At 40.9% G+C, this 18,855-nt stretch overlaps 1 protein-coding gene across 1 annotated transcript in view; it reads left to right on the top strand.

Moving 5' to 3' along the window:
• ITGA1 (integrin subunit alpha 1) overlaps nucleotides 1–18,855 on the top strand; it is a 190,037-nt gene that overhangs the window by 152,913 nt on the left and 18,269 nt on the right. Inside the window, exons 22-27 of the mRNA XM_089682692.1 lie at nucleotides 6,158–6,234; nucleotides 10,168–10,257; nucleotides 10,386–10,488; nucleotides 12,788–12,901; nucleotides 17,119–17,223; nucleotides 18,616–18,720. Coding sequence (XP_089538818.1) covers nucleotides 6,158–6,234; nucleotides 10,168–10,257; nucleotides 10,386–10,488; nucleotides 12,788–12,901; nucleotides 17,119–17,223; nucleotides 18,616–18,720 — 594 coding nt within the window. The remainder of the gene's footprint in view (nucleotides 1–6,157; nucleotides 6,235–10,167; nucleotides 10,258–10,385; nucleotides 10,489–12,787; nucleotides 12,902–17,118; nucleotides 17,224–18,615; nucleotides 18,721–18,855) is intronic.

Raw genomic sequence — 18,855 nt, 5'->3', positions numbered from 1 at the left:
GGTTTGATTTACTAAAGGCAAATGACTGAACGCTTTGCAAATGCATTTGGTCCAAAGCTTCGAAAATGAGTTCAAGCTCTGCTGAGTTATAATGACTAATCAATGTAATATAGATGTCTCCCCACTCTTGTCACCTGGATATGCACATAAACTGAATCCACCAATTACAAGCATTTACTATAGGTGGCCATTTTTGCACGTCTCACCTATTATGTACCGGCTATTGGGCCACTACCCATCCTTTCAGCTGTGTGGGCAGACTACCTTCCCATGTTCATAAGACTCATGCCAACGCGTTTCATCTGGTGGAATTTATCCTTTGATATCTATATCTTCTATCTCTTTTTTGGTTTAAAGTGGTTGTGAAGGCTGAAGGTTTTTTACCTTTACTTCATGGAAGCGGCTTGCTACTGGGGGCACTGGTCAAGGGGGAGGAGCCAAGAGCACTGGCAGAGGACTGGAGAAGAGGATCAGGGGCTGCTCTATGCTAAACCATTGCTCAGAGCAGGTAAGTATGACATGTTTGTTATTGATAAAAGAAGCTTTACTTTAATATAACTTTAACTTAAGAGAGCGAGAGAGTGAATTATGAAGATGGATACAAACGGAATTCGGTATTGAGAAATTAAGCCTTCTTTTCCTTATTAAAGTGGAGTTCCAGCTGAAAAAAAAAAGTCAGCAGCTACAAAAACTGTAGCTGCTGACTTTTAAAATACAGACACTTACCTGTCCCTCGGTCCAGCTGTGTCCTCACCACAGCTGCACCATCTTGTCTCCCCGGCACCGGCATCATCAGTGTGGGCATCCGGCTGTGACAGCTTGCGGTTTCACAGCCGGGTGCCCACTGCGCAAGCGCAAGTAGTGCTGCGCTTTGTGAATGGCCCCATAATCTTCTGGGACCTGTCACGTGTCCCAGAAGACTACAGGGAGAGACGGGGTGGACAACTTCCGCTTCCAATTGCCTAGGCAATCGCAGTGGAAGTGGGAGCATGTACCTGTCAAATTCGGGTACCCCCTCCCCAAAGGTGCCAATCCTTAAGTTTAAGGTCAGTAAACTTTGGTAAGTGATTCTGGAACAGCATGGGTGTGGGGAGCACTATCACAGTGGTAGTTTTGTTTTTGGAAGAAAAAAGAAAGATACATTGTTGCTTGAGGTGTGGATTCACTGGTGTTTACATAAAAAAAGATACAGTTGACTTTCTTTTAGCCACTTTCTGTTTGCCTGCCCACAATGTACTGCGAACGGGCGGCAGCTACAGGACCAGCACGCAACCATTCCCTCCACGTCTGCTGTGTCTACCAGACTCAGCGGAATGCACATCCCAGTGAAAAATGCGATCACGTGAATACAATGACAACAAAGTTGTTATGAATTAATCTGATTCATAACTGCTTTGCTTCTGTCCCTGGAGAGCTGAGATTGTACCACGGCTCTCACATGGTACATAGGCCAATCACAGCACCCTGTACTATTTCTCCAGCTGAAGCCAATCACAGATCACTGTGTTTTGAACAGTTATGAACTTAACCCATTCATGACAGTTCAAAGCAAACTATGCATTGCAGGAGCAATAATGTTTATTGCTCCTGCAAAGCTAAGTGTATAAAAAAAATCCCTGATCCCCCCAGAGTAGTACAATGTTACTATGGGGGAACCCATGAATGTACCCAGCAGTTCCACCGACTGACCATAGAACTGATCAGAATCCGAAATGCCTCCAATCATCTCTATGGTCTAAGAGAAGGGGAGCTACAAGTGTTTCATAATTTCAGTGTCACCGTATATAAACAGCGCCATTTTAAAATTGGGAAAGCATCTGATCACACCGATCTTGGTGTGATCAGATACTTTAAGGGCAGAGGAGAGATCTAGAGTTTAATAAACCCCAGATTTCTCAGAAAAGAGTACCTGTCACTGCCTATTGCTATCACAGGGGATATTTACATTCCATGTGATAACAATAAAAGTGAAAAAAATGAAAGGTAATTGAAAAAAAAATTCAACCCCATCTCCATCCCCATGCTCGTGTGCAAAGGCAAGTGCAAGTGGCGGTCTCATGGCGGTATGTAAACAGAGATTGCATCATGTATGTGAGGTATCACTGCGAATGTCAGATCGAGGTCAATAATTCTAGCACTAGACCTCCTGTGTAAATCTAAAGTGGTGAAAGAACTAACTCTCCAGCGCCTCAGAGGGGTCAATACCAGGAAAAAAAACAGGGAATCAGATATATTAATGGCCTTGGAGTAAAATTTTGGTGATGCAGCCCTCCTCAAACTGGGAATCAAACCAAAACTGCAAAAAAAGAAGCACACAGGTGGCGCAAACCCCTAGCGCATTATCCAAGGTTTATTTAAAATTGTAAAAACAGAAAACATACTCACAAAATGAGGTGCATATAAAAGCCTATAAAACCACTAGGATGGCCCAACGTAATGGCAGAGTGTCCGACTGGTGGTGAGGTTGGCCTGCTGATGTGTTTCAAGGACATGTCTCTTTCCTCTAGAGTCGACAGAGGTTAATGCCCTAATATATATGAATGTAAGTGAATGTAACAAGTGCCGCCTCATATATATTATACGCACCTCATTTTCTGAGTGCGTTTTCTGTTTTTACAATTTTAAATAAACCTTGGATAATGTGCTAGGTGTTTGTGCCATCTGTGTGCTTCTTTTTCCAAATCTAAAGTGGGGACCTGTAAAGGCTTTTAAACCGTCACCTATGGATATTAAAAATTCACGTAGTTTGTCGCTGTTGCACAGGTGTGCGCAATTTTAAAGTATGTCATATTTGGTATCCATTTATTCAGCGTAACATCATCTTTTATATTTATCAAACAATTGGGCAATATATTATGTTTTTGTGCATTAAAATTCGGAAAAGTGAATTGTTTCCAAAAGAATTGCATTTGAAAAATCGCTGCACAAATGCTGTGTGACATAAAAAATTTCAACACCGACCATTTTATTCTTTAGGGCCTCTGCTTTTCAAAGTTTGGGGGTTCAAAGTAATTTTCTAGCAAAATAAAACCCTGTGTTTTCATGTAAACAAAAAGTGTCAGAAAAGGCTTGGTCTTCAAGTGGTTAGAAGAATGAATGATGTCTGGCATAAGCTTCTAATGTTGGCCCTGAAATGCTAGGATAGTAGAAGTACCCCCTTCCCCCCAAAAAAATTACCCTTTTTGGAAAGTAGACACTCCAAGGTATTTGCTAAGGGTCATAGTGAGTATTTTGAAGATCTTATTTGTTGCCACAAGTTTTTGGAAAACAAAGGAAGAAAATGAAAAATTTTTTTTTTCTTTTTTTTTTTTTTAAAAACCCTGTGACAAAAATGATATCTGCAAAATACTCACCATAAGCAAATTCCTTGGTTGTCTACTTTGCATAAATGGGTCATTTGAGGGGCGGTGTTTGTACTATCATGGCACTTTAGGGCCTCTGAAACTGTGATAGGTAGTGAGGAAATTACATGAGGAAATATGCCTCTTGAAAGCCTGGAGTTGGTCATTGGATTTTTGGGGCCTGTATGTATATAGGCAGCCAAAAAGTCTCTCACAGGTGGTATCCCCACACTTGGGAGAAGTAGCAGAATGTGTTTTGGGGTGTTTTTCTTCATATACCCATGGCATGCGTGTGCAATATATCATTGAACTGACAACTTTGTAAAAAAAAAAAAAAAACATTTCGTAAGTTTCCAAACATTTGTGGCAAAACATAAAATCTTCCATGGACTCAACATGCCTCTCAGCAAATTCCTTGGGGTGTCTACTTTCCAAAAAAGGGACATTTTGTGGGGTGGTTTGTATTGCCCTGGCATTTTATCACCTCAAGAAATGTGATAGGCAGTTAGAAAGTGAAAGCTGCGTAAATTCCAGTATATATACCATAGTTTGTAGACGCTATAACTTTCACACAAATCAATTAATATATTTTTTTAGCAAAGAAATGTAGCAGAATACATTTTGACCTAAATTTATTACTAACGTTGAGTTTACTGGATATTTTTTATAACCAATAGCAGGAAATATTGGGTTTTTTTTTCAAAATGTTTTCATTTATATCACAAAAAATAAAAACCCCAGTGGTGATCAAATACCACCAAAAGAAAGCTCTATTTGTGTGAAAAAAGGACATACATTTTGTTTGTGTACAGAGTTGCATGACCGACAAATTACCAGTTGAAACAGTGCAGTGCCAAATAGTAAAAAATGACCTAGTCATTAAGGGGGGAAAATTTTCAGGAAGGCAAGTGGTTAATATGTTTTTCAATTGATGGACGATTTGTATTCATGGACACTAATATAGCACATATTGATTTTTGTAATATTTTGAGGTTCATCGATATATGTTATAGTGCACTATATTGATTTATTTTATTTTTTGGGTATTGAGTTCTGTGAATGTTTAGTGCCGTTTCAAATTATTGCGATGGAAACCGCATGTGATTCAGACAGGAATTGCAGGTTCTGCTAACCTTTTTGCTGTGAATCCAGCACCGCATCAGTGTGAACCGGCACTGAAACAGACCCCGGGGGAAGTAGGAGGAAGTTTTTGACAAGGTTTGATGCTTGCATCTGATACCCATTGTTTTGTTTTTCCCTCACCCCAGATAGATTCAGTATTCTGAGTTGAAGAAATAATCATACATCAATCACATATAGACAGAAAAACATAGAGTGGCGGCAAAACTAAAGACCAAGTGGTCAATTGAGTGCCCCATTATTATTTTTTTTAAGATTTTGGTTGAGTATAGATCTTTGTGCACCTCTGCCTCTTAATCATTTACACATTTTTAACAAGCCTAAAAAAGCTTTCAGAGTTGGTTCACACCAGATGCAGTCCAGTGCGTATTTTTTTTCTGCATCAAAAACGCATGGACAGTAGGTTATATGGGTTCCAATAACATAGTTCGCACCACTGCTAAAAGCATAAAAAATACACCAGAACACACCAGAACGCATCTAAACCCATCAAAAATGCACCAGACCCATTACAGCAAAACAAACCCCAAGGAACCTTGGGGAAAAAAACAAGAGGGGAAAAACCGCTTTGGAACACATTGAAAACTAATTAAAAACCTATAAAAAATACACCAGAATTCATCAGAAACACACATGCAGAAACACATCCACACTACATTTCTAAAACAAGCTTCCAATGACCTTTCAAGCTGCATATACTGTGAAGTATTTAATTCTCAAAAAACCTCAGAGATCACACCAAAGAATTTAAAGTCATGTGTTGTTGGATTCAAACAGCTTGGAAACACCTTCTATTTGTTTATGAAGATTCTACTCTTCATAGAATGCTAAAGTCCTACTCTGGACACAATAAACATACCAAGCTGCAAGCATTTATACAATGATTAAAAACGTCTTCCTTACCCTACTGGCCTTCTTATACATTAGCCAGATCTGCTGGTTTATAGGCTGGGATGCTGTGGATGTGCATTGCAGGTCTCATAGATGCTAGCGCTATAGTCATGTGTTTACCTCCTTCTCCTGATCATTCACAAAAAAAATCTGAGACTTTGTGTTTCGTGAACAGCCTGGAGGAGAAGGAGGAGACTTGACCAGGGAACAGGGGTCTACAATTATTATTATTATTATACAGGATTTATATAGCGCCAACAGTTTGCTCAGCGCTTTACAATATAATGGGAGACAATACAGCAACAATACAGTTCAATACAAGAGGGATTTGAGGGTCCTACTCCTTGGAGTTTACAATCTAGGAGGATCTGTACTCCCCCCAGCATATCAACCAGCAGATTTTAGTAATGTAGAAGAAAGCCAGCAGGTTAAGGGGTTGCTTTTCTGGCAATGCAATGTACGCCTACTTGAAGCTTGATAAGTTTACTGTGTCTATAGTAGAGCTTTAACATTTCAGCACTTCTGTTATAAATTTGAAAATGAAGATTACATTTTCCATGATGCGTACAGCTACAGAGGTGAATGAGAGCTTGTTTTTTTAAATCCTTTTGTTTGTTTTGATCTGTTTGTTCACAATACACAAATACTTTATTGTGCGTTATCTGGGCACAGGTTTGCTTTAACTACTAGCTCCAGTCAACCCTATAGTAATAAGTGTGTGTTATTCACATTTTGTGTATTATTCATTTTGTTGTTTTTGTTAGTTATTTGCTTGTTTCTTTTAGATAACTTTCACAGTAACATTCCAGTTCAATGTGTCACACCTTCTGGACAGAGTCTCAATATTTATTATTGCAACAAGGTACAACACCATGCTAATTTATTTAGTTTGAATGAATGACCGAATGATTACATGATTATCAATTTGACAAAGTCCAAATGAACTTTCAACTTAGGGCTCATTCATACTCTGTGCGATGACTAGCAGTTTTCTATGTGCCTTATTCACACCAAAATACTGGTGCGATACGCAGTGTAAAAGAACACAGCCATGTTTCTTGGATTGCACCACACTGTGCAGCAGTGCAGAACATAAATAAGGAGTCACTTTGTGCGCTTAAAAAAAGTTTAAAGAAGGAAATAAATGAAACAATGCGATGTACTGAACAGCGCATCGCACTGCCCTCTCACCGCAGCTCCTTGTAGGACAAACTGGCAACTGAGCATTTAGTATATGGACAGTGTGAATGAGCCCTAAATCAGCCACAACCTGAGCAGAAAATCCTGTATGCTGCCAGCATGCTGCAGAGAAGAACCCTTGCTCTCTTTATAGAGGCAGTGGTCTCTCTGTAGAGGTCCAATACACTTGCTGCCAGGGGTGGATTGACCATTCGAGCACTGCCCGAGGGCCCGGGGTCAGAAGAGGGCCCCATAAAATGCCCCTGGTACCTTTTATAGGCTTTTTTGGGTGTGCTTTGAGTGTGGGCAAGGACACAGGGGCCCCATGATCCCCAATTGCCCGGGGGCCCCATGAGTTGTCAGTCCGCCCCTGCTTGCTGCTGAGTCAGAACCAGAGCTCTGCTAAGGACTAAATTTCTTAATGCTTGTTCACACCATGGTGCAGAGACATCAGTTTTTCTGCATGCGTTCTTCAAGGGTACAACAAAATCAATTGTTCTCTATGAGCCCTGATCAAACCACACTAGTACCACTTGCAGATTTTTTCTGCACAGGAATACGCAACATGTATAAAACTCATTGAAGCACACATGAAAACTGATGTAAATGGATTTCTCTGCAAGTGAAATCTGTACATCAATTGCCATCAGTTTTTTTGCATGTATGGTGTGAACAGGGTCTTACTCTTTTCTAAAGAAAATCAACAGTAAGATATTGAACATCTTTTGTTTTATAATGCACCTGGAATGTATTTAGATTATTTAAACTGCAAGTTCAATTGGACTTTAAGGGTCAAATTCACACCAGCGCGTTGATCTGCATTTTAGTAAAACGTGTAATACTCAGATCAACAGAAGGTTATCTGAAAAGCAATAATTTCCAATGTGTCCTATTCACACCATAACACTGTGTTGACCTGCGTTGCACTAAAATGCAACATGTATGCATTTTAGTGCAACGCAACAGATGTAAGCGGATGTCAACGCAATGTACAGGATATCCTGTGAAAATGCTTTAACGCGCATTAAAATACATGTCATCTTATGTCAAAATGTATGTCAAGGGATTTGTAAAATGTATGTCAATGTCTGCTCGTGTCTAAAATGGAGACATGTACATCCATTTTCCATACATTTTAGCACAAGTCAGTGTGAGTTGGCCCTAAGAAATAAAGTAATATTAGTAATATCCCTTATGTTTTAAATTTCTGGAATAGGAACGGGTTGCCGAACCCCACAGCTGGTAGATGGAATAACGCTTCCATTCTCCATTTTTTTCCAAAGCTGCTTTAAATTTTGATTGATTCCTGTAAGTCAACATTTCGTATATGAACACTAAATAGTATATCATTTTACACATTGACTGTAGTATTGCCACCTTCAAATACAAACTGATCAATACACACAGTGTAGTTCAATTCAAATTGTATTTGCCTTGTTTCATCCAGATCAAGGCAAACCTATAAAGCGTCTGGGCAAAGATATGTATTTCTTCAGCATGGGCACTTTGGCAGCTGAGAGTAACATAAAAAAAACAGTTCAAATAGTAAAATGTACTTTATGTCTGTAACCAGTGCTGAATTTAGGTTTCTTGCTGCCCTAGGCAACACAAACATCATCTCCCCACCCTCCATGGAGAGACCTTGACACCGACCAACACCCCCCCTTCTCCACTAAGAGAGCCTGACATTGACCAACAACACCCCAGCCCCGCCCCCCCACCCAAGAGAGCCTTCCACTACCACCTCCCCCCATACACTGGCAACCCCCCACCTCCACTCCGTCGAGAGAGAAGACACTCACCTTCACAGCTCCGGACATCCCCGGGAACAAGAGTCAGGCTCTGCATACACCATCAAGCACCCTGCAGCCTCTCTCAGATCCCACCTGGTCCCCATGCTGTGTGTGTCCCTTCTTCCATCCTTTCTTTCAGGGGGTAGCACTGCCCCCCAGAAAAATGCAGCTGCCCCCCCCCCCCCCCGAAAAATGTTACCCTAGGCAAATGCCTTGTTTGCCTTGTGGTAAATTCGCCCCTGTCTGTAACACTACCCTACAAGGGCTGCTGAATTTAACTGGCTCTTTCCTAAACAGTACAGAGGCTGACAGTCACTCAAGCAAAGTCTATTCATTCCAGCTCCAATTATCAGTCCAGGGGTTTGTCTTTTTGTGGTTTGTTGTATGCAGAACTTGTAATAGGAGAGGGATTGGGCATGGGATACTCCAAAATGGCTAGTCTTAACCCTCACAGCTGGGGACCATGAGATAGCTTTTTAAACAGCCCTAAAGCTTCACACCTGGGGGACAATGAGGCAAGTCTCTTTGGTACCTGGGTATCCTGTACAAATGCACAGCTGTAGGTACCAGTCCAGGACACTGCTGAGGAGAAAGGAATGGCCAATATCCGTGAGAGCTGTCTCAGTCCGAGCAACCTCTGGCACTTACATCCCAAAAGCATGCAGTCACCAAGAATCAATTTGAGGTCATTTTTCACAAGTCCCCAGAACAGCTGCCACCTTCCAGCTTCCTCCAGGCACAATCCAGTGAGACAGTCCTATGTACCTCTGGATGCCTTTAGTCAAGTCCTGCAGTCAGTTCCAGGTCATTTCCAGGTCCCAGCTTTGCCACTGCTGAGACCTCACAGAACAACAACACAATCCTAGGCTTGCCTCAGAGAGGAAACAGCCCCCTCTAAGGCTGGGAACTCTCCTTATTGAGGAAATACCATCTCTCCAAGGCGCCAGAATATTTATCAGCTTCCTAGCCACCATCTGGGCACATCACCCTGGGGACTTGCTAGGCCATGATAATTATTCTGGCTGGATATTTGAATTTTCCCTCCATAAGCTCTAGAACTAGGTTTCTCAACCAGGGTTCCTTCAGAGGTAGCAAGGGATTCCTTGAGCAATTAGCAATTTTGGCATGTCAGATAAGTTCTCGCTGACACCGTTGATCTTTTTAACTATCTGTAAGAAAGTAATTATTTCCAAAGACCCCAAGTGTATGGAGCATTCTTCCCACTGACCATCACACTAATGTATCATGAGTTGTAAATATAGTAATTTTTAGCAGGGGTTCCATGAGACTGGAAAGTTATTGAAAGCATTCCTTTGTGCTGAAAAGGTTGAGAAAGGCTGATCTAGAAACTTCTTCTAGATGCAGGGGGAAGCAAACTCCCTGCCCATGAATACCTGAACAGATCAGACCAAACAATCACTGCTCTCGTAATTGCAGTAGTTTCCAAAAGCTAAATTTACTCAGCATCCTATTCTAGGACGGTGCTACATGTCAATATTAGTGTTAGTCACCTGTGTTCACATTGAATACTTTGGTAAATCAACCCCACTGAGGATGGTCTATTTCACTTCAATTTAGTAGAGGTTATCTTCTGATTACTTCTGATTAGCTGCTGTGTGCATCACTCCTTTGCACTTAGCCCTTTACTCTTTGCACTGGTAATTGAATAAGGATGTTTGTATATTATAGTCCCATAGGGACTATTTCTGCAATGGTCATGTAATTGGCACCATAGTGAAAACAAAAAAAAGAGAAGACTAAAAAATAACAAGAAAAATATTAAAATAAAGCAAAAGTAATATGTTGATGTTATCATTTTCCAGTGACAGTGACGAGAAGAACAATACCATGCACAACAACAGAAGAGACCTTACTTTTTCAGTGAGATATGAATCTGGGCTGACCTTTACTGGGTATATACTGCCTTTCTCTATCCATGACATATGTCTGTGACCATTGTGCATGCTGTTTGTTCTACAATAATAGTTATGTGAATTGTATTTTGGATGTTATTAATTGGTTGCTCTTTTCATTTACAAAGTTCTGCTAAAGATTTCCATATAATTATTGCTGCCAATGACTCCATACCGGCTCAGATTAACTCCTCTGATTTCATCGGGCCTGCAGTCAATCTGAATTATTTGGTAAGTCCTTGATATACATTAAGCATTCATGCAATATGATTGAAGCATGAAATATACAAAACAAACACAGAAAGCAGAAGATATGAGTTACTAAAAGGAAATGCACCCCAGCATGGAGAAGTTGATGTGAAGATATTTGCAGATTTCAATGTACGTACCCAACAATCTTAAACTCTTTAGTACCCAATTTCCATTTATGCGTTGTGGGAATGTGTTCAGCAATGCAGGTTGCATGCATTGACCCACGGCTGTGCCTAGAGGCGTATTTACCACAAGGCAAACAAGGCCTTTGCCTAGGGAGGCATTTTTTCGGGGGGCGGCGCTACCCCCTGGCAGCAGTGATACCACTGTGGCTGATGAATGAGCCAGGCAGGAGGGCATTGGTGGCCATCCCAGGGTGTGTGCGTGGGATCCAGTAGGTTGGAGGTGGCCCGCACGTGCCATCCTTGTGGGCACTTCGTGGGTTTGTGTTGAGGATGGGGAGCACGGGCTGGGATGATTCATGGCAGACCTGCTGATTGTCAGCCAGGGTGGACAGTGGGCTGAGCAGGTAGGTGCGGCATTTCTCCGGCCCAGGGATATTCCATCAGTGCCTCATTGATTGATATCTCCTCTGATGATGGATGTAGTGCTCTATATATACAGCTTACTGTATATATAGAGCACTGTATATATCTCTCTATCTATCTCTGTCATTACGTTCCAACACACCCTTCGCTCTGTTGGCTCCAATTTAGATGGGGAGGGCGCACGATTTAGTGTTGCCCAGGGCTGCACAAAACCAAAATACACCACTGGCTGTGCCATTCATTTTTAAAAGCAGCCCAATGCTCTGAGGAAACACACAAGCATTGCAATACATTGCAATGCACCATAGTTTTGTGAGATACAGGTTTATGGATGTCTTGGAAGCCCACTGATTTTAATGTGCTGCCTTACTGCAATGCACGTTCATGAGTGATATAACACGCGGTAATGCACTTGTATTAATACACTTCACAAATGCAAATGGGCCCTTACCAATCTACTGATCTGGGAAGACTAGAACCCCTGCCAGTTTAATTGCTATCTGTGTTCATGTTGCAGATTTTCTCTCACTTCCTGTTGGGAGGAACCATGACAATCTGTATGGAGACTCCTGTCTACAGAGCCCCAGATAGCAGAAAAGGTTCAACAGGGGTTCTAATCCTTCATTACTCTATTCAAAACAAAACAAAAAAAGTCTTGTCTGGACAAATTATTTGGTCCATTTTTTCAGCCTAGATTTGTTTAACCCCTTGTCGCCGAGCACATGCAAATTAGCGGCCTCACAGAACTGGGCTTTTTTCCATGGGGCCGCTTATTTGCATTACCCGTCTTTGTTTTGGGAGCGCGCCGCATGGCACGCTCCCAGCACAAAGACCGGGGTATCAGTGAGAGCGCCGGTCCCATTCTAACTCTCAAAACCGGGCCACATGATCGCCGTGATAACCTCTGATTGGCTATCATAGTGATCAGTCACTGTGAAGCTTGCCCCCCTTTTTTTCTCTCTCTGAATAGAGAAGAGAGATACATTGTATCTCTGTACTTTCAGAGAGAAAAAAAAATATATAAATAAAAATATTAATTTAAAAACATTAAATAATAAAGAATACCTAAATCAAGGTTTGATTTAGGTCAGTGCCAGGGTTAGTGTGGTCAAGGTCAAAGGTCAGGGTCAAGGGTCATAGTCAGTATTTTTTTTTGTCAGGATTTTTTTTATCAATGTCATTTTAAAGCAGGATTAAAAAAAACAAACAAAATGTGCACTATTGTTTCTGGGCTGTACTACGGGAACAAACAACTAACATACACACATGTGGTATCGCTACAATTGTCAGGAGCAGGAGAAACTATTTTGGGTTCTTTGGTGGTTGGTTATTGTAGTAGCAAGAAATATATAGCTAGATCAAAAAAATGTTTTTTTTTTTTTACTATTTTGGGTCAGTTTTCCTTTGATAATAAAAAAAAAAACTGGAGATATACATTACCATTTACCACCAAATGAAAGCTCAATTTGTTCTGAGAAAAACAAGGTATTATCCACCTGGATGTACAAAGTAGTTGTGGTGATACGTACGGTTTTGCTAAAACATGTCAACATTGCAAAATTGTGCTTAGGCTTTAAGATTTGTTTTCCCCTTAGACGTGAAGGGGTTAATTCATGCTGATATATTTATGGGAAAAGTTTAAGAATTCCCCTAACTATTTAAATGATTGCAATTAAAGTTTTTTTTTAAATGTCAAATATCAAATTTAAATGTGTTTTTTTTAATTTCAGATTAAGAAGGATGACTACATTCCTATGCCAAGGGTTACATTTCATCTTTCATTCCCGTACACAACTCCAGATGGCAACATTCTCCTTTATCTGGGCAATATGTCATTTTCGGATGTACGTTGACTTTCATTACTGCTTGTTCCTGCTTCAATTGCATACCAATACATGCTTCTTGAATCCAATAGGAGAAAATTATTATTTTTAATTAGAATTTTTAATTCATTTTTAAAAGTAATTTAATTATAATACTCTAAGGTCAAAATTGTTTGTTTAAGTTTATGCTGATCATAGAATTTGTTATATGACGTATTTTCAATTACTTTTTTTTTTTTTTTTGCTTACAAGCTTTCTTCCAGGGTACGTTCAGCCCACTATTGTGGACTGTGCGATCCGCGTTTGCCCAGGCAGTTTGATCATTTGAATGGGCTGCTATGCCTGTGTTTACGCATAGAAAAAGGTGCATGCATCTTTTTTAAAACACGGCCTCAGGGAAACTGCATGGTCTTTTTGACCATGCGGTTCTTGCACGCACAATCGTACTGCGGGCTGAGATGCTTGGGGGTGTCATTCATAATAAATGGCAGCCCAGCGCATCTCCTAAGGGCAGTGTGATTGGGCTGCAGGTGGTGCAGAACACACAGTGTGAACTGAGCCTTTTAAAGAGAGTGTGTGCTTTCTAGAAGATAGTATTAATCCCCTGGAATAGATAAATCATATGTAAACCCAGGAAGAAAGATGTCATATACTGCATCTTACCAGTCCCTATATGTGGTGTCTGCATGTGCTTTCTTTTTTCAGGATTTTTTCCTTTATTTTTTTTTTTAATCAGTTCAAACAAAATAACAGAAAAAAGCATCACTTATGGTGCAGGAAAATACTGTTATTTCCCAGACATATTATACATACTCATGCAGGGGCGGACTGACAACTCATGGGGCCCCCGGGCAATAGGGGATCATGGGGCCCCTGTGTCCTTGCCCAAACTCAAAAAACCCTATGAAAAAGGTACCAGGGGCATCTCATGGGGCTCCCTACTGACCCCGGGCCCTCGGGCAGTGCACGAGTTTCCAGATGGTCAGTCCGTCCCTGTAGTCATGATAATATGAGAAAGAGACACATTTAGACTAGGTATAGGAAAACCCCTTTGTGCCGAAGTCACACAAATATGCGGCCTCACAGAACTGGGCTTTTTTTCCGATGGCTGCATATTTGCCTACCTGTCTTTCTGCTGGGAGCGCATTGTACAGTGCGCTCCCAGCACAAAAACCGGGGTGTCACTGAGAGCACCGGGTCCCGTTCTAACGATCGGGATCTGGGACTCCCAATTCCGGGTCACATGATCGCTGTGATAGCCTCTGATTGGGTATCACAGTGATCAGTCACTGTATAGCCCTCCCCCCTTGTTTTTTTTTCTCTATGAATGGAGGAGAGAGATACATTGTATCTCTCTAACTCCTGGCATAGAGAAAAAAAAGTTTAAAAAATTAAATAAGTAAATAAATAAATATTTAAAACTAAAAGAAAAAATAAAGAAAAAAATACCTATATCAAAGTGTGATCTAGTTCAGTGCCAGGGTAAGTGTTTGGGCCAGGGTCAAAGGTCAAGGTCAAAGGTCAGGATTTAAAAAAAAATTGGTATCAGTGTCAGTTAGTGTCAGTGTGTTTTAAGTAAAAAGACAAAAATAAAATGTGCACTATTGTTGCTGGGCTGTACTACGGGTACAAACAGCAAATAATATACACATATATGGTATCGCTGCGATCGTCAAGAGCTGGAAAATTTATTTTGGGTTGTTCTTTGGTGGTAGGTTATGGTAGTAACAAGAAACACACAGGTAAATTAAAAAAAATATTATTTTTTTATTATTTTGGGCCAGTTTTCCTTTGATAATGAAAAAAAAAATCAGGAGATATCCATTACCATTTACCACCAAATAAAAGCCCAATTTCACATGAATAAGTATTTGTACATCCAGTATAATTCATCTGGCTGTACAAAGTAGTTGTGATGATTTGTACGGTTTTACTAACACATGTCAACGTTGCAAAATTGTGCTTAGGCATTAAGATTTGTTTTACCCTTAGGCATGAAGGGGTTAAAGTTTACATGCACTCATAATACCTCAAGAGTAGGTGCAGACAATATCAAAACTGTGCGGTCCCAGTGGGACACTCAACTAAGAAATAATGGGGGGGGTGATGCTTCGGCGTTCGGCAGAGAGGGCGAGAGACACATGCTACCCCCCTCTGTCATCCTTCCTCGATAACTTAAGCTACGTTCCCCCCCTCCCCTTCCGCCTTCCCTACCCCTCCCTCCTCTCTCCCCCCCCCATTTTTTTTTCTTTCTCTCTCTTTTCCCTTTCTTTTGCTGGGACGGTGCTTCCGGCATGCTAAACTTAACATTTTCATGCCTGACCTAGAATCACATTATCAGTTACCTCAGTGTAATTTCTCCACATCCACCATTCTCAAACATTTTCTATAATGTCAATGATTCCATGTTCTGGTCTATCATGAATCTACGCACGATATTGACAATAGGTTCTTATGACCATAGTTACTCAAAACCTCTTTATTTTTTGTCCTTCTAGATTCACATCCTCCTCTTAGTTCTCTAAGTTGGGGTCTGCCCCCTCATTCCTCTGTGTTCAACTTCCGTGCCAAGTTTTTTATTTTCTTTCTTTTTGTCTGACTTACTCTCTTTATAAGGCTAGATGCTTCTAGCAAACTGTTGTATTGATACAACCCATGCTTTTGTCTATGTTTATATTTTTCGATGCTCAATAAATCTTTATTGAAAAAAAAAAATGCCAAAGCTCAAAAACTGTTAATAACGCTGTATAAAAACGTGCTAAAATCGTAAAATATGCACAAAAACACTATGCTCTGATCAGGGGCGGACTGACCATTTGGAAACTAGGGCACTGCCCGAGGGCCCAGGGTCAATAAGGGGCCCCATGAGATGTCCCTGGTGCCTTTTTCATAGGCTTTTTTGAGTTTGGGCAAGGACACAGGGGCCCCATGATCCCATATTGCCCGGGGGCACCATGAGTTGTCAGTCCGCCCCTGGCTCTGATGTGAATGGAGCCTAAGGGCCTGAAATACAGCATGATCTTCCCTGCAGATCTCAGGATCTAAGAAGACTGATTCTTCCCTCCTCCTGAAGAAGCTGCCTTCTGTGTAGTCTCCACTCTGAGGCCTTTCTTGTTGGATGGCAGTTTGACCATTTGCACATTTACATATTTGTTACAGTTGACACTTAGTACCCCTGTTTCATGGATGATCTGAACCCAATTTATATTCTGGATACAGTCTGTTATAGGAGACCTTTTTGCAACAGTTCTTTTGCACATTGTGCCTTCTGCAATATTTAATAAAAATGTTTACTTTAAAAAAAAAAAAAAAAGAAATAATACGTTATAAGTCAGAATGCAAGGATCAAAGACATTTTCAACACGCGGGGGAAGAATTTATTGACTGGAGCAGCCAGAATATGGAGCAGCTGTGCATGACAACTAATCAGCTTCTAGCTTTCATTTTAAAAGCTAGAGACCCCTTTCACACCAGCGGTCCGGTCCGCCTGACCCTCCATTCAACTCTATGGCCAGTCGCATGTAAACGGACTTGTGCCTGTTTACATTTGGCTACCTCTAATATGATCCAGCAAAAACAAATGGAAGGGGGATCTGTTACCCTCCGTCTGACAGGATCAGATCTGAGGGCAGCCGGGTGTAAACGGACAGCCAGTGCTTGCTTGAAAATAATAATAATTAATAAAAATAATAATCATACCATGTATTAACTGAAGGAGGAGCTTATGGGCTCCCGAAGCGTGTATATTTTTAGTATTTTTAGTTAGCCACTAAAAGTTATCACTGTGACAAAACATTTTGGGGTGGATTTACTAAAAACAAATTAGACTGGGCACAGTTGCTCCAGAGCTTAGTAAATAAGGAGAAGCTCTGCAACATTTTATCATCCAACCATGTGCAAGCAAAAATGTTTTTTTGTTTCTTCCTTGCAGGTGATTGGGTATGCTTTGTAAAGTGAAGCTTTACCTCACTTACTAAGCTCTGGAGCAACTGCACATGCAGAGTGCAACCGCACTTGCAAAGTGCACAGTCTATTGTCCTTTCGGAAATCAATCCCTTTGTCTTCTCTATATATCCCTGTCTAATACAGTACATCATTCTGTTTCTTTCTTGCATAGATTATAGTTAAAGTATTATAGTTTATAACTAGAGGTAAAATCTGTTATATAGAATACATATCTTGTACTTGTATTTAAAATTTTGTATGACCTAAAACAATATTATATGTTTTATTTCCAGAATGTGATTTGCAATGCTGATCATCTTTTGGATCCTTTAAATATACATTCAGGAACTAAATATGTCTTGCAAAAGTTTGAAGAAAAAATAAAAGATACAATAATGGTAAGGCTTTATTTTTGTTATTTTCCTTTTGATGTGGATCTTTTTTTCAATCACATTATGTAACTATGAGACAAAGGAAGAAACTACCACAAAATAAAATTTTACAAAGTAAAATTTTTGTCATTCTGATGAGTATAAGCTTTACTTTTGGCAAAAAAGGATGGCTCATGTCGGCAACTTACCTAGTACATCACCCCTGGTCTCTCACTGCCTTGCACATACTGTAGATATGCAGGTACATATAGAGTAAGAACATGTGGATAAGGAGCTATCAACAGAACTGACACTAAGTTTAATTTACTAAAGAAGAAGAAGCTGTTCTCTTAGTAAAATGTATGTCCATCCATTTGTGGGTGGGTGCAAAACGGTGTGGCGAAAGTGGTCACAGAGTCCAGTTGCAAAAAACAAAACTTGTTTTGAAGTATTGGCTCAAGTCACAAACAACCCAGCAGGACCAGAGGGACCCGCTTCAGAACACCAGTTCTATGTGCCAATGTAAAGCAGAGCAGATTCTGATGCACTGACAGCGTCTGTCTCAGAGGGTGGAATGGAGCTCGACAATTCCATGCCCAATTAGGAGGATTCCTGGAGAGGATAGCGTGTCCCTGTCCGATCCCTACTCATCCAGAACCTTTCACTGCTGCTATTCACTTTCCCTGGCAGATGGGTAACTTTTACGTACACTGTCCACCCACAAAATGTGCAACAAACCCAGGAGCCAGTGCCTTAAAAATACTCTGCTTGACCAAAGAGGGCCTCCAGAGTCACATGGGACAGTGATATCCAACCGGATTGATTCCTGGTGACCCAGGAAACCATAGAGGAGTAAGTTGAGCACCACCTGCAAAACAGGGGTTTCAGCCCTTCCCTACTCTGTCCAAAAAAAAAGTAAAGTTTTGCTATACATATTCTTTTGCCCATACAGTGGAGCTGTGCCAGTGGAGCTGTGCCCGCACTGCACAGGTAACAGTTTGTTTTGTTCTAGGGGAGAGGATAGCGTAGATATACTCACCTGACCTGTCGATCTTCCCTACACAAAATAGGTCCCTTCCCCTCCCCTACCCAACCAAATCCCCCTCCTGTAGACCAGTGGTCTTGTAAATGGACTGCTCCTGACATCAGCATGATCAAAGGACAGCCCTGAAACAGGAACAGTCCACCTCTGGACCATGGGGAGTGCAGTTTTCCGGAGGATCGGTGGGTCTGGTGAGTATGAGCTTTGTGCTCATCCCTAGGAAAAATGAGCAGTTGACCCATGCAGTGGGGGTATGGCCCCACTGCATGGTGAAATAATTTGTTTGCCTGGAGTTCAGCTTTAAATGCTAAGCTGTAATTATTTTATTTGATGTATATATTTTCTTGTGACATGAACAATGCCTTATTTTAATACAGGACTGCAAGAGAATGAAGTGCTCCTCCTTTAACTGCACCATTGACCCATCTGACAGCACACACATCAACGTATCATTAAGAATATGGAAAGCAACTTTTATTAAGGTAGTTGCACCTTCTCTTCCCTTCATCTGAATAATACTTTAGCAGAATACTGAATCGTTCCCTCCCCCCTCCTCTTACCTATCTTGCCTAACCTGTATACTGGTGTATGAACCTATTTTCAATCCACTCCAGCAG

The sequence above is a fragment of the Staurois parvus genome, unplaced genomic scaffold (assembly GCF_062004578.1).
Source record: "Staurois parvus isolate SC_StPar_1 unplaced genomic scaffold, SC_StPar_1.0 ptg000294l, whole genome shotgun sequence".
NCBI lineage: Eukaryota > Metazoa > Chordata > Amphibia > Anura > Ranidae > Staurois > Staurois parvus.
This window is presented reverse-complemented; position numbering and strand designations above follow the sequence as displayed.